The following is a 23,503-nucleotide window of genomic DNA, read 5'->3' on the forward strand; positions in this document are numbered from 1 at the left end:
CCGACCGATCCGACTCCCGTGATGGGTCGACGACGGTTTCTGAGGTATCCAACCCGATTCCAACGGGTCGGTTGGCGAGTCCTTGCATCTAAACCCAATTTCAACCGACCCGACCGATTCTACTACCAACGAGGCCGTCGATCCCCACTATATATACAATTTCTCAGTTGGATATTGCCAGATCGAGCGTGATTCTATAGAGGTCAGGCGAAATCTCTTCGAGATCCGGCAAGATCTCGCCATACAAGGCCAGTTTTAGGCCAGATTCGTCGGATTTCGGCCAGATCTACCCAATTTTCGGCCAAATCCAGTGAGTTTTGGCCAAATTCGACCCCGACCGAGACCCAACCACTTCTGGCGAAGAACCATCCGATCCGACTCGACTCTCTGACCGGTCAGCAGCGGGTCTGAATGTTGGTAACCCAACTTGGTTGGGTCGGTTGCGAGTTGGACACAAACCCGACCCGGACCGACCCGTGGTCACCCCTAATATAAGCTATTAAAAAAATCCAATCAATGAGACATGAGTTGTTTCTTGTTTGAATCTAATCTCATCAAACCAATGACTTTATTTTCTTTTTACTAACTGAAACAAGAGAGAAATTATTTAGTACATCCAATCTATAATATGATACTTGACACCACATGACTAAATTAATTCAAATCCTAATCGCACGATTTTTAGCATCAATGAAACCCAATCAGTCTCGGAATTCAATAAACTCGATCCATCGAAAGTGATTCACCCAATACCATACTTCCCTAGTCATTGTCATGCCTTGTTTCTATTTCACGTGTCATCGTCCCTCGCTTTCCCCTATACGATTTAATTTTTACATGAGCTTCAATAGATTTCTTGTGGTCTCAATAAGATCTAGTAGGGATATCTAGATTTTCACCATATTCTCTAGCTATTGAGATCTTCATCAACTTACCTATTGTAACATCAACCAAATTGCCAACATTGACGAGAGGCTCGCGAGTTCAATTGATTCAACTGTCTCTTATAGAATTGATCAACAACCCACATGCCCACGATTGATAATAGTTGGAAAATTTTCAAACTGATGTAATCAGCTCAATCAACATGAGCTTGACCACCCTCTATTTCATCATTGGCAATTTGAGTGCACTATGTGACCATTGTTGTAAACACTTTTTTAGTTAATAAATTTATTAATCACACACATAATGCTAGGAGAATTCTCCAGTAGGTAGGTATGACACACAGTCACATACCATAAAAAAGTGTGTTATAAAGAATGACCCATAATTCTATATTTCGATAGAATATCAAGACGAGCTTATCCTCACCTTTCCAAGTGATGTTAGAAATTTTACAAATGTTACTTTATAGATTTACAAACTAATGTATGAACTTTTAAAAATAACTAAAAAAATTAAATAAAAATCTTACTTATTATATTTTACTATTTATTTTTTTCATCTCTTACTTTCATTATCCCGTCAATTCTATTATAGTAGTTATTGAGAATGGGATGCTCATAGTCATGGATACTACAACTAAATATTTTATGCTAGACTTGTTTCTAGTAAAGAAATTTATAATAAGAATAAAGTTTAGCTACAAAATTTTTTGCAGACTTAGACTACAACCTTACTTAATAAAATAAACATTACTTTATATTTTGAAAATCTAACCGTTGAATTATATGTTCTTTACACTCTTAATACACATGTCAAATTTTATGCCAATTGGATATTATTTATTATATGATCTATAAACTTATATTTTATACATAATTTTAAACTACAAAAATTGTAATTTAAATAATTTATTGATAATATAGCTATTGATCTTTAATTTTCTAGAAATTTTACAAACATGGAGAATATAAGAAGAAAATGTAATCCAATGTTGGATTAATCAAAATTTACCTCCAATAAAAAGATATTAAATAAGGTTGTAGCCTTAGACTACAACCAATTTTAAAGCTAAATTTTGTCCTTATAACAAGTAGCAAAGAACATCAGTTATTAGTCTGAACTCTTAAATCTCAACAGCACTAGGTACAAAAAAAGGCTTGAATGTGAAATAAAAGTTCACTTAATTTTCACAGAAGTGGTAGTTTGAAGCAATGAAAATTATAATTTTTACAAGAAATCGCATTCAAGAGCATGACTATTAGGTAAGTTATCAGGAATCTCTTGAATATCCGTGACTCACTATATTTGCATTTTCAATAAGTTTAAGGACACTAACACTTTTCACAACTTTTTTTTTTCTTTTTAGTATGACTTTTTGTGATTAGAGTATAATAAAGATGTCGTTAATGGTAGGGTTCATATAGAAATGATATTGCTTGAATTACAACTTATTACCTTAGTAAATTAAGAAAAAAGGTTGTGAAGATATCTTTCTCATGGCATGCAACCCTCAACGAGCCAATCCCTTGATTCCCTTCTTCTTAGGTTCAACAACGAGCCAAACCCTTTGCTTAGGGAAACAACTTTTGTGTTACAACTTTCATCATAATTATAATGTGGTTGACTATAAATAGTGGAAAAAAAAAATATAGGTTTATGTGAAAGTGATTATCTACCATTCAAGTTGACAATTTCAATAGTGTGGTCATAGAAGAATTGAAGAAATTAAGAGCCAAATGTAGTAGGCCCATGTGGTCTAGTTGATAAAATATAAAAATCGTTGAAAGTGTGTTTTTATTTTTTAAGACCAAATTTGTGTAGAAGCGTATTAAACTTAGCGTGAATGCTCAAGTTTAATCAACGTTCTGGCTCCATAGGATAAGGACCCACACTCTCTGTGAGAGGATGGATGACTCCTCTAGCAATGTAACCATGTATGTCCTCGGAAGCCATTGGCCCATTGAGTAAGGAAGCTCATAAATAATTGACCATATACACCAAAAAGGCAAAAAGAGACAAGGAAAAGAAAGGTGCAATACCTAATTTTGGCTATCATTGCGTCTAATATAAGTATAATATTGTCAATAAGTACTGCGACACAATAAAAAAAAAAAAATTAATTTTTTTTTTCTATCTTTTATCTAAAAAAAATTATAATATTTAAAATAGTATACTGCAATTGATATATAATAAAAGTGATTACTGATTAGTAATTGGTTTAATGAAAATGATGTTTCACTAATTACAACTTGTCATTTTAACAAGTTGTGAAATTTATTATGTTTATAGCATTATTATAAGATTATAATTGTGGGGCCAGAGAATTTGTGACTCCGGCCCACTATACATTAGGGCCCAAGGCCCGCGCCAAGGAGAGACGTTGCCGAGGACATGCAGTGAAAGTCCAAATAGCCTAGAAATGTAGCTGAGAACGATCTTGTCCTCAGCATCCCAAAACCTAGAAGGGAAGAACGACACGCCATCAAAGGCAACCCCCAAAGCGCTCCCAGAAGAAAAGACAAGTACAATAGAACTCGCACGGGGGTACAGTGTAGGAGCGGTTCAAGGAAAAGCTGCATCTTTGTATTGAATGCGCCAACAAACGTCTTGACCACATTGATGGGAAAAGACCTCTGAACAGTGTGGCTTCGGTTATTGTAACTAATAGAAAGTGGGGGAAGGCGGCTGATAGGACAAGCACTCAAGTAGTTACCTGCCTGATCAATAGATGGAAGGTCAGGATCAACTGAGAGGGGTTATATAATGTAAGAATTCATCCACGCCAAAAGGAGGAGGGAAGAAAAAACAAGAGCATTATGTATCGTCTCTTGGTCCATTGTAATCTAGGATAAAAGGAATAATAAGAACATTAAGCTCCTCGGACGAGGTCCAATGATCGGAGCCACTCAGGCCGTGCCAGAGAGAAAGCCTTCTTGGACAAGCTCAGTTCACCTCTGTGCAATCATCATGAACACCATGACTAACTATTATCCGATAACCAAGGCCTAGCCTTTTAGCCCACTCTCTACAAATTTTATTGTTTGAGCCTTTAACGTTCGAACCCAATACTCCTTGGGGATCGTTACAAATTGAGTCTCTATAATAATTAAGGCAAATAAGTTTCAAGAGTGATTATTTAATTAATCCAATTTTTCCATCCTGTTTTGCAGAGCTAGTGTCTCCAAAAAAAAAAAAGTTCTTAAGATAAAAATATGAAGCAAGTCCACCAGTTTGAATTAGTTAGAAATTTAGCACTGTTATCCATATTGCAAGCGCAAAATAATAGTTCCTCCATTTCCAATTTCCATTACCAAATTTTGAGCTTTCTATAGATTGAAGAGACTGCCCAAAAAGGATTTTTATTTTATATTTGCTGGGAAATCTTTATAGGAGAATATCCGAACAGAAATGTATAATAAATGCATGTGGTTCATACCAAACTTATTTTAGCAAAGCTCAATATTGATTTAGGATGACATTACTAAATGTAGACAAAATCCTATGACTAGCAGAGATTTTAAGTATGTCACTAGCCCAACATTAACAAAGGTTAATCTATAATTACAAAGCCCAGTCATAATCTCACTACTGTATTGTGCATGCCCAATGTGACTTAAACGTGGGCAAATACTTGTACTACAGTACATTGCCCAAGTACGAGACCGATGGAATCTAGAATTGGCCTTTTCTTTCTTCACATGAATATTTCTTCATGCACAAGTGAAAAGTAAGAAAATTATACCCAGAAGATTCCATCAAATAGTCTTGGTCAAACACGCTAAATTTTAACATTGTGCAAGTTGATTAACTTGTGCGAAGATTGATGGATAGGTGGGCATGGTCTATTACTATCTAGAACCAAAATGGACTATGTCCATTAGAATATACAACCTCCGAGGATACCAAGAAATTTCTAAACGGTGTTAAATCTATGTATAATTTAAAAGCAACAAGTAACGTGAAGCAAACAATTAGAGTATTTTCAGCAAAAAAAAAAAAAGAAAAAAAAAAAAAAACGAGGATTATACAGTACTTGACCTTGGAAAAGTTATAATATTGACTCCGCGACAAATCCATGATAAAAGCGTGTTTGGGAAACTAGTATATATTTGCCTTAACCATTCCTCCAAGTCACATTAATTAATTTTTCCAATTCTTAATTTAACAGGCACGTTCTTGCCAATCTGTATTTCAAAGTTCAAAGTTCAAACCTCTTTCAAGTCTTCTTCTTGATTGAAACCCTATCAGTTATTAACACAAACTTGTAAGATTAGATTGATTATCACAGCAGCAAGCACTTGTTGTAAAGAGTTATACGAAGTAGGTTCCATATGTCTGCATCAAAATCAATTCTTTCTTGCACCAGCGCTCTTATTGGCGCCTCTCGCAGAGACCAATTAATTCCAAATCCTTATCGGCTTCTGCTTATCTCAAAACGCAACGAGAAAAGGTCTTTTCTTGGTACTGATCAGAGGTTACAGTTTCTCAAAACTGGGCCGAGAGAGCTAGCTGTCAGCAAAAGAAAGATGTACTAGTTTTTACTTTTTATTCTTTGGTTTTGCCGAATAATTTCTGGGTTATTTTCATAGAAGTGTTTTTCAGCTTAAGTAATTCTATATAAATGTATTGGTTCAGGGATGTGACTGTCCATAGCAGTATACCACCAGTACCTTCAATTCCATCTAATCCAGCTTCTCCTGGTCCATGGTAAGAAAAATCATATAATCTTTTTGATTTGTAATATTCTGTCTTTTTTTTTTTCCTCTCCCTTGTGAGACAATAAAAGTTTATGCCAATATCTTAGCAGGAAACATTGGATTGTTGGACTGATAGTGTCAGCAATTCTACCCCTCTTTGGGATCAAATTTGGGCCACTACTCAAGCTAAAACGTAAGGAAACTTAACCTGTTCTTCTCCATTTGGTCAATTATAATGCATATCTGCATCACTTATGCATCTTGTAGTAGTCTGTTGAGGATCCATAATTGACCCCAAAATTTTTTGGGACTAAGGTTTACATCATCATTGTTAATGGGGGGTTTAATTTGGTGCTTGGATTTGACATACAGAGGAAGTTGATACTGTGGTGGAGGCTGCAGAAGAGGTGGCGGAGGTCGTAGAAAAGGTGGCGGAGGAAGTAGATAAAGTAGCAGAAGAAATTTCAGAGCACCTTCCAGAAGGAGGAAAACTTAGAGTCGCTGTAAAAATTATTGAAAAAGTAGCAGAAAAAACAGCCAAGGATGCCCAGCTAGTAGAAGACGTCATTGACAAGGTCATACCTAATACCCTTTCTTTTGTTAAAGTCATAGTGAATAAGGCACCGATAGTATCAAACTATCAATTGCATAATCTTTTATTATATTTTTGTTTCATTATCTCTAAGTTTCATTAATCACTTCTCCTAGGCTACGCAAAAAATTGACCGCTATAGTATTTGAATTGAAACAGATTGGGTTAGGATCAGCATTAACTGGGTCCATGTGATCCAGTTTGCTTGCTTCTGATCTCATAGATGCTAGCTTCTTATTATTGTAGTTTATGGAGAATTCATTCATTATTGCAATTTGCAATCCTGTAATTTGACTAAGTCTTGTGGTTAGGTTAACTATTAGTCACATGGTTATCAATAAGAAGAATATTATATAGCCTGCTACTTGTTTATTTGTTTATTTTTCTAATTTTGTTTTCTAGTGCGGTGCATATGACAAAGCCTGGTAATTTCTTTTTTTCTTATTTTTTGGTAGAAAAAGCCTGGTAATTTCATTTATTGTTGCCACGCAGTTTCGTAGAACCAAAACATCTCTTAACAATGTTAATTTAGGTTATACATTGTATAACTTTTGGTTAATATCACATCATCAAATAGATTATATAAAAATACACTAAATGCATATAGATTAGAAAAAAATAATAATATTAGATTATAGGAAATTTGGTATTCATGATAAGTATGAAGAGATTATGTGATCTAAACAAAAAATTGACAAAGAAATAATTTAATACAATGTTATTGAACGATGTAATTTGAACCAGACCCATATTCCCATTTTATGATTTGAATCTAAAAGTAACAGTGTCAATTCTTCCTAACAGTTATATGTCTATATTTCCCTTTATTTATCAGTAGAAGTAAAAGGTGTTTGTTTTACAATTTGTTTATGGGAAGTTAATTAATCAAATACAATTTGCAGGTTGAAGAAGTGGAGAAGGATGTGGAATCATTAATTGACCCTGTCATTGATCAAGCCAAGAAGACATCTAAAGAAGAAAATAGCCAAAGTTAGACTTGGTGAAATACAGTTCTAGGGCAGGCCATGTGGGCCTTGACTTGTAATTTGTTGAACACAAACTCAAATTAAATGAGACAATATTATTTATTCTTTCTCTATTTGTAACTTCGATTCAATTTGAAAAACTAGAAATTCGAAAACTAAACTATTATGCGACTCTTGAAATTAAGGCATCAAAATTGTGAATGATTAAGATGTGAAAGATAAATATGCATAAAATCTGAGGCATAATAAACACTTCCTGCTACTTATAGAACACACATAAATGTGAACATTTGGTAATGGAGTATCATATTTCCCTATGTATTGGATGAATAATTGTAATTATTTTATAAAACCTAGCAGGCATACCTAGGTTTTCACCATATTCACTAGCTACTGAGATCTCCATCAACTCACCTATTGTAACACCACTCAAATTGCTAGCATTGACGAGGGACTTGCGAGTTCAATTGATCCAATTGTCGATTTAATCTTTTACCAAATTGATCTACGACCCACATGTCTGTGGTCAAAAATGATTGGAAGAATTTCAAACTGATGTGATCAGATCAACCAACATGAGATTGACCAACCCATGATCACCCTCCATCTCATCATTGGCTTAGGTTCACTATGTGACCATTGTTATAAACACTTCTTTAGTTAATAAATTTATTAATCATACACACACAATGCTAAGAGAATTCTCTTATAATAAGATGTACTTATCCTCACATTTTAAGTAGTGATGTTAGAAATTTTACAAATTTTACCATATAGATTTATAGACTAATGCATAAAATTTTTAAAATAACACAAAAAATTAATTACAAATCTTATTTATTATATTTTAATATATAAATATTATTTTGCTTACATTTATTATCAAGTCAATTTGGCCATCCAATTCAGGGATGGAGGCACACTTGGGCTTTGCGGGTAATGCCCCCCCTCCCATATTATTTTTTACAAATTACTAGTATAGATATAGGTACTACTTTTAGTAATTTTGTTCTATAAAATTACACTTTGCCCCTCTAAACAATATCGTTGATTCTTTTAAGAGTAATGTTATAAGCACAAACTTTTCTACAACATTTATACAAATTGTTGAGGTACAAATTACTATTAGTTCATATCTAGGCTCGCCATTTACATCACTTTTTACTTACCAATAATTACTCATTATAACAGTAATTTGTAAAAAAAATTGTAATTATAACATTTTTCCTCTTTTTAATGGCCATAAAAAAATTTATACATCTAAAATTTAAAACAAAATATACAAGCTCAAAAAAATTAGTCTAACGACAAAAATTACCAATAACAAAACTAAAAAAAAAAAAATTAAGCCCAATCAACTAATTTTACCCATCAAAGTAAAAAAAAAAAAAAACACACACACACACTTAGTAGCTAAGAAGCAACAAAACCAAAGGATAGAAACAAGTTAACCCTCCTAACTCCAAGTCCTGGATCCGTCCCATTCCAACCCAATTCTATCATAGTCTTCCTCTCCAAAAAAAAAAAAAAAAAATCTCTACTCTATTCTCAATATTCTCATGTACTCCGTCGCTATCCAATCAGATCATAGCAATACCTTTTATCAAATCTTTTTTTCCTAATCTCCAATGGTTTATTACGGGCCACGTAATATGTTTTACGTTTCACTTTTTAAACTGGAGCGGCATCGAAGTCCCGTTCTTACTCAACCACGTGGGGCCCAGCTAAATTTTGGTTTCATTTGAAATCTCGCCCTAACGGCTACCCAGCCAGCCCCTCACATTTGAAAACCCAACTGAGATTTCACAATTCACAAACAAACTAACAAACACCCCAGAGAGTGAGAAAAACAAAGAAAACTTTCAGACAATCTAAAACTCCGTCGTTTCGATCTTTCAGACTTCACACCAAACCCAAACTCTTCTCTCTCTCTAGGCTTTCAAAACGCTCTCGTTTTTGGCTCCCAAAACCCTAAAATTTCAATTCCCAATTGTGAAATTCTAGGGTTTTGATCGGTCCCGAGAAAAAAAAAAAAAAAAATTCCTAAGAAAAGATGGATCTTCCTCAAGAAATCGATGATTACATCAAAGATTCCATTGATCACTCACTAGGGCTCCCTTTATCGACTAAGACTCTGGAATTGAAGCTTAGTGTATCCCAAGAAGCACAGCGCCGACTTCGCAACCGGTGCCTTTCCTTACAGTATAAGCTTCGAGAGAAAGACGAACTCATCGACCGCATTAGGGTTCGTACCTTTCAATTTTACCTGTTTTATTTATCTATGTATATTTTTTATTTCTTGATTTAAAGATTTTTTTTTTCTTAATGCTTTTGGAAATGTGATTGGCTGAATCTTAATTCATATGTATGTATTTATGTTTATGTTTCTGTATGTGTGTTCTGTTTGTTGATTTTTAGATTTTCGTAGTGTTCTTGATAATGTAACTGGTTGAATTTTAATTCATACATATATATATGCCCACATGGGTTAGCTCAATGTTAATTACCGGTTACACAGTTATGTATGAGGCGGGGTTGTGTATCTGGGGTATACTCGACAAGGGTGGGTACACGAAGTGACACTGCCTTGAAGTGGTTCCTTGTCATCTAATATATATATTTGATGTGTGTGTCTTTTATTTGATTTGAAAATGTAATTGGCTGAATAATAATTCATATATGTATTTATGTATGTTGCTATGTGTGGTTATATTTATATGTATGTGTGTTTTATTTGGTGAACTAAAGATTTTTTTTTTTTTGTTGGGGGAAATGTTATAGGCTGAGGCGAGCATGAATGCGCAAGCGTTGAAGAAATTTGTGGAGGAGAATCATAAATTGGCTTTGGAGTGTGCGAATCTTTTGAGTCAGTGTAATAAGTGGGAGAGGGAGTGCTCGCTTTACGATCGTGACCGGGAAGCCTTGATGGATTTTGGGAACGAGGCCGATGAGCGTGCCAAGGAGGCTGAGATTCGAGTCCATGAGTTGGAGGAGGAGGTCAGAAAGTTGTCGGAGGAGTTGCAGTTCTACAAGTGTGAATGTGAGATGCGCACGGTAATTATTTTTTAATCTTCCTTGTTTTATTTTTACTTGATCTGTTTATATGCTTTTTTGTGTGTTAAATTTGATAAATTGAAAGAGAAAGGTACTTGGGTAATTGATTAATTTTGTATTTAGTGGATTTGTGGGTATTTTAATTTTTTTATAGTGTGAATCAGGGAAGATGGGTTTATAAAGTGGAATTATTTTTCTTTTATTCAATGAATTGAGCCAGTAGAGAATTCAGTGTGATGCTTGTCAATTTTGTGATATCTGCAGTAAGGATATTTTGGGTGACTTAAATTCTGTCAAGTTGAACATTTAGATACTATAGTTTCTGTGTGTATTTCTATGATTTGTATATAATATTTGCATTCAAAATAGGTTGCTTTATATGCAATTGTTTTGTGTGTATGGTGGGTGTGTGTGTGTGTGTGGTGTCTTTTCCTTGAGACTGTTATTGATAGGAAGGTCCTTTATTTCTCAAATAAATTAATAAAATTGTTTGTTGTTCTGATGTTTCTGCATGCAAGAGTTTCACTCTTGAGAAGCTTGGTGTTCTTTCCACAGTTTAAAGTTTAAACCGAATTAAACTGAACCCATTTTTTGTTCAGTTGTATTCTTTACATTGAAATATCAACTTTGTTATCTGAATCTCCAAAATAGATTATGATTTCATTTTTTTTTTTTTAACAAAAAAAAAATTGTTCTACTCACTCTCTCTCTCTCTCTCTTTCACTGTTTTTCTTGGGCAATCCCTTTCAGGCACTTCAAAGAACAGAAATACTTGGAAATGAATGTGTTGACAAACACAGTAAAAATATAAATTAACAATAAATCCTGTTCAAACTCAATACAATATAGTGGTTTTCAATGAAGCCATCATGTCTTTCGAGTGAAAATTATTTAGCAGCTGGTTATACCCATAATATGATGCAGTAGTCATGAATTAGTAGTATTCTTTTCAGTATGATGTGCTTTCAGTAATGAAAAGATGTCCAGAACAGATAAGATGCAGATAGCAGGGCGCAAATCTGTTCTCAAATTGAATCAATATTTTTTATTTGATAAAAGTAGGGAAGCATTTTTGTGTGAAGCTGATTGGAGGAAATTTGGATGAAAAAGAGTGTGGTGTATTATATTATGTCCTAGCATATTTAATCATCCATGCAATTTTGTTTAAGGTTGAGTGCTGCTGTGTGTATCCTGTTGACTATAAGAAGGTTCCCTTAATACATTGTTTTTATTTAAACTTATTCTAAGGTGAATTTTACATTGTTTTTCATGAATATTAAGGTTTTCAATGTAATTTTCATCTAAAAATGCTTGGAAGGTGAATTTGATGAGTTATTTGTGGAACGTGGGAATTGCAGTTTCAAAATATCTTAACGTATGAAATTTACTAATCCAGCAGTCATGCAGCATTCATGGTGTTTATAAAGCTAAATGATAAAAACAGTTCTTTTTCAACTATACATAATCCCTTATGGTGTAATAACGTCTGAATGGTTCTTTGACAACTGAGTTTTGGTTTTGCCAAACCCAGTAACAGTGTCTGCACATGCACAACAGAGGAACAATTCATAGTTACAGTTTACAATGACAAGTTTCTTAATGTACTGTGCAAAGGAGACTAATATCAGTGTTATATTTTTATGATAAAAGAATTTGACTTTAGTCAAAACAATTTGCTAGTAAGTTGTCTTTGTCTCTTTGATATTTCTCATCTTCTTTTTTGATAATGAGTTTGTAATAGGTAGAGCAATATAGAGAGCTTGATTCTATCTTAAATAGAATTAGGGCTGACAAACCTAAATTTTCTGTTAACCTGAAGGTTGATTCTTCTGCTGAGGACACAATTATAGAGAACAGTTTACTTGAGTCAGTGTTAACAACATTGATCAGTAAAGATGATGTTTCATCTGCACATGCATTCTTGGAGGCCAATAGCAGTCATGAATCATGTCAAAGATTGCTTAAAATGTGGAATTGGTGAGTATTTTTTTCTTTTACTTTGACATAATTCCTCCTTGGCTGATTTATTTAGTGGCGACTTTGTGTTTGTACAATTACAATATGCCTTTAGGTAATTTTACCATCATAATTTGTTGCCCATATTTGAGTTGCCACTTTGTTACTTAAAAAACTTTTTTTGTGATATTGTGGTAGCTTGAGGCCATCAACTCAGAAGATTCTATCACTGGCTGCTGAAGCGAAGACACTTGAGAACGATAAGGAACATTTAAGGATCAACCTTGCTAGAGCAGAAGAGGAGGTGAGAAGAGTAGTAAAACCCATCTGCCAGATGAGCCCCCACCCCCCGCTTCTCTCTCTCTCATTTGCATGCATTGGATTGTATGTTCTCCAAATATTCATCTAAATTATTAATGATAAAATGTAGGTCAAATTGCTATTCGAAGAAAACAATGTATTGGATGAGGAAAATAAGAGGTTGCTTAGGAAATATCAGAAAGAAAGAAGCCATCATAGTTCTAGTGGGAAACACACTGGCACTGCTTCTGCGAAGGTGAGAAAGAGAGAAGAATAACTTGCACAATTTTTTTTTACTTAAAAAAGAAAAAGCTTGTGTGGTGTTTTGAATCACTTCTGGTACTGTTTCTGGTCTCTGCTTTAATGTTCTATATGACTTCCTTGCAGTCAAACAAGCGAAAATCAAGCCCCAGGATAAGCAGCCCAGTTGAGAAGAAGCTTGATTTTAATGATGTGGATTTAGCAAGACATCCCCTTTCACCCTTGCGAAATAACTCCCCTGACTCTAAAATGCATAAATTCTAACAAACTTTCATGAGTAGGTTGATGTTTTCTTCTTTCCCCCTTTGTAAACAGGATGGTGATTTTTACCATTTGGAACTAATTTTTCTTGTTATTCTCTGCCGCTAAGATTTCAAGGAAAGGAAGGGCTTTCTTCTTAGTCGGATTGTCTAGACTCTAGACAACACCAATCTAAAGAAATTTAAGAGTACTTTGAGTAATATGTTGCTGAGAAAGATTGGAAATCTTGTCAATGTATTTTCAAGATAACACTACAGGGAAATTGTTTGCTTCCTATTAGCTCCTAATGGAGAATTTTCGGACATGATGTATCTTTCTTCCCCATGAATTCTTAGTGTTGGAAAATGATCTTGCGGTGTCATGTAATCTGTATTCTTGTTGCATGCTCCATGTGCTGCACATTTTCATATTCATATGTGATCCCCCCCCCCCCCTCTCCTGGTCTTGAGTTCAAATATGCGTTCTACCTTTTATTTTAAATTTAAAAATCTCACGTGCTAGGTCTCACTTATTAAATGAGATTTTGGACTCATACATGATGGTTAAGTGATTAAATTCATCATTTCCTAATAATTTAAACCTTTTAACTTAAGTTTTAGTGACAAGGGGTAGTTTTATCACTTGCAAATGGGCACACTCTTTTTATTTTTATGGTTTGGGAAAGTGACTCACATGCACTAAGTTACAAGAGTTGCATACACTTAAAGAATTGTGGTTACGTTTTATGGACAAAGATTGCCTAGAATTTTAATCAATGTACCATAACATGCAACATGGGGTAACTTCTGCAACAGTTGCATGATGCGCCCTTGTCACATAATGTGGGCCTCATAGATTTTGTGGTTACATTCTCTAAGAAGGATGCTCTATACAACCATTATAAGAGATATTATAGAAGTTAGGGAAAAGTTGACTTTCACCTTGTTTGCACCAAAACGAAAAAGGGGTAGATAATTGAGCTAATTCTAATTGAATAAACTTGCCACAAATCCATATTTTGTGAGGGGAGATGCTATATGGACCTTAGAGATAATTCTTGAATAAGTACCCACACCTTTTTATTTTACATTTATTTTACCTGTGTTTTTCATTTTAGTTATTTATGTTTGATTCAATTTTTCATTTTGCACTTATAGAAAAGAAGATTTTGAAATTTTTAAGATCAAATAGTAAACTGAATCTGTAAAGTTGTAATTTACAACTATGTGTTTTGTTGGCTTTTATTCCGTACCAAATTTAATTGTAATTAGGTTCAATCTTTTTATACCCTGTATTTCATGTGAGATTTATTTGTAAGAGTTGTGTGTGAGAGAGAGTGTGTGTGAAGACTTATGGCATTGAAGACTGAAGTGTTTTCGCGGGTAGCTTGTGACTTAGCATCCCGCCAAGTAATGCATGTGCCCTGCATATGGTTGGAATGCGAAGAGTCAGGACAGGATGGAAACAGCTGGTTTTCGCTAGTATCTCGCGGGTAAGGCCTTCCCGCGAGACACCTGCGAAACATTCTGTTTTGTCAGACTGTCATTTCTGATACACACTTTCAATGGCTACACTATTTATATCCACATTACCCACAGATGTTGAGGAGTGCTTCTAAGAGAAAACCCTAGCAACAAACCCTAAGAGTTAGAGATTATTATACTCACAATTCTCTACACAATTGCTTGTGGATTTTCCTTAACTCCTACCTCTCCATTTCCATACCATTGATAGGTTGATAGCCCAAACACTTACCACACTCTTTCAGAGTGTTCAATGAGATTTTGGTGCTGCTAAGAAGCATTGGAAGAAGCCAGACTTTGGCGGATGCAATCAGGTGTATTGCTGGATCCGGAGAGATAGATAGGACACGGTTCCGAGAAGCCTTGTTGGAGTAGGAGTTTAGAGGATTTAGGTGCATTGGGTAGATTAGACTTGGAGAGTCTCTTGCTAACTCATGTATCACAACTGATTGTCTAGTGAATCGATTATCGCTTGGAGGACGGCAAAGAGGTTTTACACCGAGTACTTCAGTTTCCTCTTTGATAACACATCGGCGTGTTATCTTGTGTTTGCATTCTTCTTCCTTACTCTTTTAGCTTTCATATTTCTACTGTGTTATATATTGAATTTGGTTTAGAGTAGTTTGTTTGTTTATCCGCTCGCATTTACTCTATTTCGCACTTAGTATAAGTTAGAGTAAAATCTATCAAGTTGTAAATTTTAATTACGAAGTCTAAACAGCTCTTGTGTTTTAACACATTTTCGAGCATTCAGAATCAAACATGAAAAGCCAAAATAAAAATTTTGAAAAGTAAAAACTAAAAATCAAACATGGAAAGCCAAAATAAAAATTTTGAAAAGTAAAAACTAAAATGAAAACGATTCCAAATTTTAATATTAAAAAAAAAAAAAAAACCAATGAGCTAAACGACTACGTTCCGGCCCAATTAAACGTGCCAATTTGCCAGTCTCATAAACAGATAAACCCAGCTCCAAGAAGTCCCCACTTCTTATCCAATATCCAAATTCCGAAAGAGAGACACACTCTCTTCTCGAAATCTCAAAGCAACACTATCAACTTTGTACAAACAAACGTTAATGGCAGTTCTTCTACGCTTTCTACACTTTCCATCTCTAACTCACTACTTCCCCCCTGAACAACAACAACTCACACGCACGCCTTTGTCCAATCTTAGTACCTACAACTACAAACACAATCTCTCTCACTCCGTTTCCATTAAAACCAAAAGACTTGGTACTAGCAACTTCGTTTTGCGCTTCTCTTCTTCCACCACCCAAGAACAAGCTCAAGCTCCTTCTTCTTCTTCTTCTTCAACCAATGTTTCAACCGAAACCCAAGTATTGGAACCAGAAACTGAGGAGTTTTCACGAGACAGACTGATTGCCCAGAACGTCCCTTGGTCTTGTACCGCCGAAGATGTTCGTACTCTCTTTGAGAAACATGGGACGGTCCTAGACGTTGAGGTTTTTATCCTTTTTTTTTTTTTAAATTTGTTTTGAGCAATTTTATTTTGTGGGTTTTGTTTTTTGTTGGTTTTTCTGATATGTGTTTTTTTTGTTTTTTTTTTGGGTGTGGTGGTTAAGCTCTCTATGCATAACAAGGTCAAAAACAGAGGTTTGGCCTTTGTCACAATGGGTTCGCCTGAGGAGGCCCTCACGGCTCTCAATAATCTCGACTCGTATGTAAGCATTTTTTTCTTTTAATGATTAATTTTTTGTATGCCTGTAATTTTGCAATAGTGTTGTGTTGCTGAGATGAAAAGAATATAGGGAAAAGAAAGCAATTGGTCTCTTGAGTTTCATATTTTACATCATTTGGCTACCTGAAAAAAAATTAGCAGACTTCCTTAATAAGTGTATATGACTATTTGTCTCATTTGTGGCTGTGTTTTATGTGTTTAGCTTATTTTGATTAGTATTTAATTAAGAATGTTAACATGAATAAGTGAAAATACAAAGAAATATAGGATTTGCAGAAATTCCTTTAAAAATAGAGGTGATCCCTATTTGATAAAAAGGTGTGAGAGAGTCACTTGACATTGTTTTGTCATGTTTAGAGGAGAGCAATGCACCAGTAAGATAGACTTATCAAAAGAAAGATGGGGGATAAAAAGGGTAGAGAAAGACCAAAAATAACATTAATAGTAGTAAAAAATGACATTTCAATTAAGGAAGTAACAGAGAGTATGACTTCAAATAGAATAGAATGTGAGAAAAGAATACATATGGTCAACCATGAATAGTCTGTTGAAAAGTTGATAACCGACCCCAAAATCTTAAGACTAAGGCTTGGTGGTTGTCATTGTTGGCTACCTTAGAAAAATCAGCAGGTTTCCTCATGTTAAGTGTATATGACAAATTGGCACATTCAGTCATTTTTGGCTATTTGTCAATGTGCCAATTTGTCATGTGTCTAGCATATTTTGATCAGTATTGAGTAAATAATGATCTGCAATTGTTGTATGGATTCAAAGAAATTAGTTTGGAGTCTGTAGGATGATTTATATTAGTCTATATTATGATAAATTGAGTCATTTGTTGATAAATTCTAGAAATTTGAAGTTTATCTTTATCTAATTGAAAGCTCATGGATAAATTTAGATGGAGACAATGAATATAGAATCATGATTTCCCAAATTACAAAATGTTAGCTAGTCTAACTTGGAGCTCTAGGGTTCCCTTGAAGCAAACCTCAGTCTTTTTATTTCTCTTAACCAAATTAGAGAAAAGTAATTAAAGAATATTTTAGAAAATTAATCCACTACTAGCAACCGTTCCACTACTTGATCTGTTACATTAGTTAGTATCACTGTGTGTGTTTGTTTTGTTGTTAGGTTCATTTCTGCTGGTTTTTCCACTATTTGGCAAAGAATTTTTTTTTTTTTTTTTTTCTTCCATTATATCTGCAGCACATAAGGGACAAGATTTTTGTCTTTAACTTGCCATCTTGTGGAGTTGCTGGTTTTATTTTCTATTTTGCTTTCTAGGAGTTCGAGGGCCGCACTTTAAAGATCAATTATGCCAGGGCACGAAAGAAGAAACCTTCCCCTCCCCCTGTGCAACCAAAGCCATTAACATTCAATTTGTTTGTAGCAAATTTGCCATTTGAAGCAAGGTCTAAAGATCTCAGAGAATTCTTTGGTTCAGAGAACAGTAGTCTTGTTTCTGCACAAGTTATCTTTCATGAGAATCCTAGAAAGTCCTCTGGGTATGGATTTGTGGCCTTCAAATACAAGAAAGATGCTGACGAAGCTCTTTCTTCTTTCCAAGGGAAGGTAATTTGGTCTTGATAACTGTGCTGAATCATTATGATTTGTGACGATGACTGTGGGTGTGTTTATAATGCTTGATTGCATTCTCTGCTTGAATTTTCTAAGACTATTCCTAGTGAATATGATTGTATTTCATTTGAGAAGTTTCTGTACTGCAGATATTTATGGGAAGACCAATTCGAATAGCACGTAGTCGACAATTTGTTAAACTACGAGCAGAAGAGAATGCAGAGTCTGGAGATACATCAACTACAGAAGAGAGTGCAGAGTCTGGAGATACATCAACTGAGTTGAACTCTAGTGTGGAGCAAGCAGATACTGCTGATGAGAATGGAAAGTGAATTTTCAGAGACAGTGAATTCGCTTCATTTTCTTCATTTTTGTGATTCAGTAGGTAAAACTTCTTAAATTCAATGCTGCAGATAAGAAACAAATATAGATACTGATGTGGTATGCCATCAAAAACTTGGGGACTATTACTTGGATTTGTATTCTAGTCGAGCTCTATCTTGGATCCTATCCACTATTTAACAAGAGCTCATCACCTTAATACCTTGATTCAAATTCAATTGTGTCCTTTGTTGTGCTTGTGGTGCCTTCAAGTTGAATTGAAGCTCTCCTCTGTTTTTGAATATTGATTTTCATGCTTCAGCAGGCCATTTTAGAAGGATCCTCTCTCATCTTTTCCACAACTGTTCTACTTATAGCTTTTAAAAATTATTCCACAGTTATTGCATCAGTAAGGAAGAGTGATTTGATTCAAGTCGAGGAAACAAAAAGATGTAGAGGAAGACCTAAATAACATTAGTAAAAGTAGCAAAAAAGGATATGTTGATTAAGAAGGTAATAGAGAGTTTGATTTTGGATATGATGGAATGGTAGAAAGGAATACATGTGAACACAATTAGTTTATTGAGGATTTATTGCAAAACCATAGTTTTGGGTCCAGGGCTTTGTTGTTGTAATTCTTGTATATGTCCAATGTATGTTGTTTGTGCCCATTTTGTGCCTTTCTTTTTATATATTAAATTACTTATCATAAATTTATATTCATAATTTTGAATTCTAGAAGATCCATATTGAAGAGGTCAACATTCCTTAACTAAAAGATGCTAGGTAGCATGCTATGGTGGTAAATTTAAAGACCTCGTTCAAGTTTCCTTTGGACTGGAATACCATCTTCACTCATCTCCCATCTGTGTAATAATGACATGAACATGTGTTGATAGTTTAGCCTGTTGAATATACTGGTGTGACATTCAGATGGTTTTGCCTGGCAATATTTGGCTCTTCTGCTTGTCTCTCCCTTTTCCCTTCCTATAAAATAATTCATGTACAGGGTATATGATCTGTATAGCTCATGGTGGGTAAGAGAGGCAAGGTGAACGAAAGATTTTGAAATCCGATAGATTCATTCAACTGTTAAGTGTTATGCCCAAACCTAAAGAAAATTGTGCGTGTAGGAGGGGGGAAATTTGGCAGCTGAACTTTTTCAAACAGATATATCTGTTTGATTATTAGAGTATATACTATCTCTCTCCCTCTCCCTTGCTTGCAGGGATGTGTGTGCACAAATGCTTGGATTTCATGCTTACATCAGTGCATTTCTCATATGGCGATGCAGAAACCAGTGTATTAGGGCCATTCATTTCCTGGATGTTCTTATACACATTTTAGATCTGTATTTTATTTTATGTTGATACTTCTTCCATGTTCTTTGATGTTGGCTTACCTATGCTTATTTGTTGTGGATCATTGCTGGTTTCATGTGTACGTTTCTCTATCTTGATAGTTGATTCTGTGTCCTCAATTATTTGTTTTTTGTTTTTGTTTTTCCTGCTGAATTTGTGTGTCCTCAATGTTGCTTATGAAATTTGTTTGATAACAAAGTTGACCACAGTTACACTGAAACTTCTTTGAATCTGATCAGAGAGAGAGAGAGAGACCTTTTAATCTATAGATCCTTCTGATGCAGCTGATAGAAACTATCCTCTGATGGCAAAATGTTACTCAAAGCAGAAGCAATTTAAAACTCAGATGTCCACTCCATATTTTATACATTGGATAACCTAAAATTTTCCAATAGCTTCTCTTCTGTAGTCAAACACCTGGCCAAAAATTTATCATTTATCAAATCTCCTCTTCTAAATTTTTTTTTCTAAACCTTGAAAATATTATGTCAGAATCCATCATGATGTTTGTTGTGGCTATGGTAATGCGGTGGTTGGGAGGAAAAAAAAATCTGATCTATCCTACGCCAAATTATATTTACAAATTAAGCTATTAGCTCTCTCTTGTTTCCTTTCCCCTTTTTTTTCCTCAGCTTGGAGATAACATAAGCTACTTCTAATGTGATGTTTGAATTGCTCGACTACCAAAGAATCATTGTTCTCAACTATTTGGCATTGGCTGCATTAGTCTTTTTTAACCCTCTTTTTACTTTTATGCTATTGAATTTTAACACGTCCACAGCAAATGTCCTTTTCCTCTTCTTTTTGGAGTTTGAGATCAGCTATGTGAAAATTAGTCCTTCAAATACAAGGGTGGAGTTATACAAATAAAATTCTAGTTTCTAAATCCAGCCTTTGATATTGATAAAGTCATATACACTGGATGTTAATTACCCATTTGCAAACAACTCGTATCAACTTCTGTTTTGAAGATATGTTGGCCACAAATCACTTGCACACTGGGGGCAATATGTAGATGCCTGTGTTCCATGGGAGCATAGCTAGAAGTGTTTTAGAGTAGTTGCTGTAAAAAGAGAGAATATTCATACCATTATCAATCTTTTAAGTATAAAGAGTTTGAGTTTTATCACTTAGTGGCATTAAAAAATCTTGGTGGATAAAAAATTATTAATTATTTTTTTTAAGTATAATATGTTATTGTATAACCGCATAATGAACTTGTCAGATCTATGAACCCTATCCCTTCATTCGAGTGTTATAGTTGTTTGATTTTTCTGGATATTCCTAATTGCTTAAGCATTTTTTTCTCTATTTAATTTCATCTTTCATGACAAAAGTTGTATGTCTATTCAAAAAACATAGGTAGCACATTGAATAATACATGATATTGTCCCACTGCCTTTTAAAACTAAGAGGTGCAGCAATAGTTTATAGGCAACTTTGTGCTGTACTGCTAAAACCTGAGAATAGAATGACAAAATGAGATTTCCATAGCTGATTCTAGATAGCTGGGACTGGGAGAATGCTTTGTTTGGGTTGTCTTCTTAGTTTAAGTGATTGTTGAATTTATTCTATTTTATCAGTTTCTTTCATAAAATGTTATGCATGCAAAAAGTGAAATCACTACACTACTATTATGACATTATACGCTAAATCTTTTGACCTATATCTTTGGAAAAAATTTCGATACTTGTAGAGCAAAGCTTCCACCTATTACATGAATGGAGTATTCTACTGTTAATTTAATTAACGGGATCAACTGGTAATATGAGAGGAGGAAATATTATTCTTGGAATACAAAATAATTAAAAAATAATAAAAGGAAAGAAAACTAGAAGAGAAGATCCTGTTGATGTTGAAATTCTACCTAAGGATTAGATATAGGCATATAGCTTTGAAGACATCATATTCATGCATACCATATTCTTTTGTACGCCTTTTCTGATCAAATTATTCGTAGTAAGTACAGGTTCATGCTACTCACGTGTTTAGTTAGTTTACTTGTTCTGTCAGGCTGTTGCGTAATTAGGAGTACGCGTTTTGCAATGCTACTAAGCCATACCTATAGTTGCGTAAAAGGGTGACTTGCATATGAGGAAAAACCCATTTGGAATTTTTGGTCTCTTGTCAATCTGCAATTTCTTTTATTTTTTATCCTTTACCTCTTTATTGGTCTCTTTTATAAGTTACAAACAGTTTAAATCCCTGAAAAACAAAGAGAGATTTATGCAGATCACCAAATCCAAATATGAATGCAAGTCCTATTTGATTTGAAAAAATCCAACTTGATAATACATCCTCCCCGTAAAGCCTTATTATCTCTGCTAGAATATATTAAAGACACTATCATAGAATAGGTAAATAATGATTTTCTATATATTCCTACATGTGCAGACTATGGTTTTGTAATATATTATGCATTGTGTTTATTGTAACACACAATTCAAATAAGAAAGATACAGTTACTTAAAGACTTTTCTATTGTCAAACATTGGCTATCATGTCAAACCATGATAATTCTCTTTGTTTCACACACTCTCTCTATCATTTTATGTTATTATCATCATTATTTTCTTGTATACTTTATATCTTCAACAACCCCCAGGTCCCTTTTTCCATTGAAAGATTATTAATAGTTGCAGTGGATACAATTCAAGTTGCCACATAACCCTTTATTGACGTGTTAGGTGCGTAAGCTTTTGCTCACTTTATTTGTTTTTTAATCTACAAACAGACATTGACCCACTAACAGAACAATAATACGTATGTGTGGTCTACGCGTGAACTGTATGATTGTCTCGAACACGTCATAACCAGCTGAGATCTGTGAGATATTAACAAGCTTGATGGCCAATGTCTAAGTAGTCTAGTAATTATATTTTGGCTAAATTAAAAAATTGAATTACGCTGTTAGCTTTCAATTTTGTTCAATACGAAACTACAAAACTACGTTGCCTTAAGCTTCATTGCAGGAATAAGACACGATCGAAGATAACTCACATGAAGAAGAAGGTATGCTGCATCGTTTAAGGGATGGCAAGAAAATGTCCCAACCGGGACTATCTTGTTCCTCTCATTTCTCTCAATGCTGTTAGAACTGCCTCATTAAGGATCGTAAAATATTTTTATTTTAACTTAGCCCATTCCTAGCCCGAGAGAACGGGACGAAGATGGGACACCTATCATCAAGCCTTTGACATATCCCTATCCCATCCCATCCCATCCCGTTGCCATCTTTATTTTATTTGTGTATTTTTGTGTATTTTATATTTTTCCCCTCTTTCCTTGGGGGAATCCTATGAAGGGAAGTGGTTGGTGCGAGTAAAATGGACTAACCCAACAGAGTAGCTGGTCAGAATATGACGGACCCCAAAGGGTCCAACCAAATTCTAAAGTTGTCGAACCCATAACATATCCACCTTTTCAATTGGGACTTAGGAGATGTTTTTGTATGCTTTGCTTTCGTTGGTTTTTGGCTTTGGAATGTGGTGGAGACCCACTTATTAGTTCGGGTTGGGTTGAGTAATTATGCAATGGTTTTACCTTTATCACTTTCAAAACATGATGTACTTTACGACTTTTCATCACTGGTTAGGTGTAGGAGTTATATCAGAATTGGGACATCCCACCTTTCAATCTATATATTCCACTAATAAATAATAAAATTTAGCACTAACCAATTTCATTGCCTTTGTTTTCCTTTTGGCTTCAAATTAAAGGGATTAATCAAATCTCAATTCTCATGTTGATGTTACCAATTTATGCCATATGTTGTACGTGCTTTTTATGGGCTGATTGATTCTAATATGTTGCGAATTTTGAATGCCCTTGAATATCTTTTATCTCTTTTTAATATTTTTAGATTTTTTAGTGGGAAAATTGTTGTATGATTGTGTGTGATAATTTGATGATGAGTGGAAGTATGAAAGAAAGAGTACACACATGTTGCGAATTGTGAATGCCTTGAATATGTTTGATCTCTTTTTAATATTTTTAGTTGGAAAGTTGTTGCATGATTGTGTATGATAATTTAATGATGAGT

General features: G+C 34.4%; 3 protein-coding genes across 4 annotated transcripts; all 3 read left to right on the forward strand.

Annotated features, from left to right (window-relative positions):
- Positions 1-4,943: 4,943 nt before the first annotated feature.
- On the forward strand, positions 4,944-7,283 carry LOC115973788. Of its 2 annotated transcripts, none has more exons than XM_031094029.1 (5): positions 4,944-5,416; positions 5,524-5,595; positions 5,696-5,778; positions 5,958-6,160; positions 7,080-7,283. In XM_031094029.1, the coding sequence occupies exons 1-5, from the start codon at positions 5,220-5,222 to the stop codon at positions 7,170-7,172; spliced, it is 648 nt and encodes a 215-aa protein (XP_030949889.1). In that variant the 5' UTR covers positions 4,944-5,219; the 3' UTR covers positions 7,173-7,283. The 2 variants fall into 2 exon arrangements, with proteins under 2 accessions (XP_030949889.1, XP_030949888.1); XM_031094028.1 differs by having other exon boundaries at positions 5,021-5,416; positions 5,693-5,778.
- Positions 7,284-8,926: 1,643 nt separating this feature from the next.
- Positions 8,927-13,356, forward strand: LOC115974296. Its single transcript, XM_031094571.1, has 6 exons — positions 8,927-9,408; positions 9,945-10,217; positions 12,037-12,194; positions 12,372-12,477; positions 12,604-12,729; positions 12,861-13,356. The coding sequence occupies exons 1-6, from the start codon at positions 9,217-9,219 to the stop codon at positions 12,996-12,998; spliced, it is 993 nt and encodes a 330-aa protein (XP_030950431.1). The 5' UTR covers positions 8,927-9,216; the 3' UTR covers positions 12,999-13,356.
- Positions 13,357-15,440: 2,084 nt separating this feature from the next.
- On the forward strand, positions 15,441-18,427 carry LOC115973794 (28 kDa ribonucleoprotein, chloroplastic). Its single transcript, XM_031094033.1, has 4 exons — positions 15,441-15,962; positions 16,083-16,181; positions 17,486-17,773; positions 17,929-18,427. Exons 1-4 carry the CDS (start codon positions 15,576-15,578, stop codon positions 18,109-18,111), a joined length of 957 nt encoding a protein of 318 aa, XP_030949893.1. The 5' UTR covers positions 15,441-15,575; the 3' UTR covers positions 18,112-18,427.
- Positions 18,428-23,503: the final 5,076 nt, after the last annotated feature.

The sequence above is a fragment of the Quercus lobata genome, chromosome 2, assembly GCF_001633185.2.
Source record: "Quercus lobata isolate SW786 chromosome 2, ValleyOak3.0 Primary Assembly, whole genome shotgun sequence".
In the NCBI taxonomy this organism is placed as follows: Eukaryota; Viridiplantae; Streptophyta; class Magnoliopsida; order Fagales; family Fagaceae; genus Quercus; species Quercus lobata.

Excerpts from the sequence above, each read along its gene's own strand:
- LOC115973788 (XM_031094028.1), top strand. The coding sequence starts at position 5,220 with ATGTCTGCATCAAAATCAATTCTTTCTTGCACCAGCGCTCTTATTGGC. Across the intron at positions 5,779-5,957 it reads GCCACTACTCAAGCTAAAAC|AGGAAGTTGATACTGTGGTG; the intron begins GTAAGGAAACTT and ends TTTGACATACAG. Across the intron at positions 6,161-7,079 it reads TAGAAGACGTCATTGACAAG|GTTGAAGAAGTGGAGAAGGA; the intron begins GTCATACCTAAT and ends TACAATTTGCAG.
- LOC115974296 (XM_031094571.1), top strand. The coding sequence starts at position 9,217 with ATGGATCTTCCTCAAGAAATCGATGATTACATCAAAGATTCCATTGAT. Across the intron at positions 12,195-12,371 it reads TTGCTTAAAATGTGGAATTG|CTTGAGGCCATCAACTCAGA; the intron begins GTGAGTATTTTT and ends ATATTGTGGTAG. Across the intron at positions 12,730-12,860 it reads CTGGCACTGCTTCTGCGAAG|TCAAACAAGCGAAAATCAAG; the intron begins GTGAGAAAGAGA and ends ACTTCCTTGCAG.
- LOC115973794 (XM_031094033.1), top strand. The coding sequence starts at position 15,576 with ATGGCAGTTCTTCTACGCTTTCTACACTTTCCATCTCTAACTCACTAC. Across the intron at positions 15,963-16,082 it reads GGACGGTCCTAGACGTTGAG|CTCTCTATGCATAACAAGGT; the intron begins GTTTTTATCCTT and ends GTGGTGGTTAAG. Across the intron at positions 16,182-17,485 it reads TCAATAATCTCGACTCGTAT|GAGTTCGAGGGCCGCACTTT; the intron begins GTAAGCATTTTT and ends TTTGCTTTCTAG.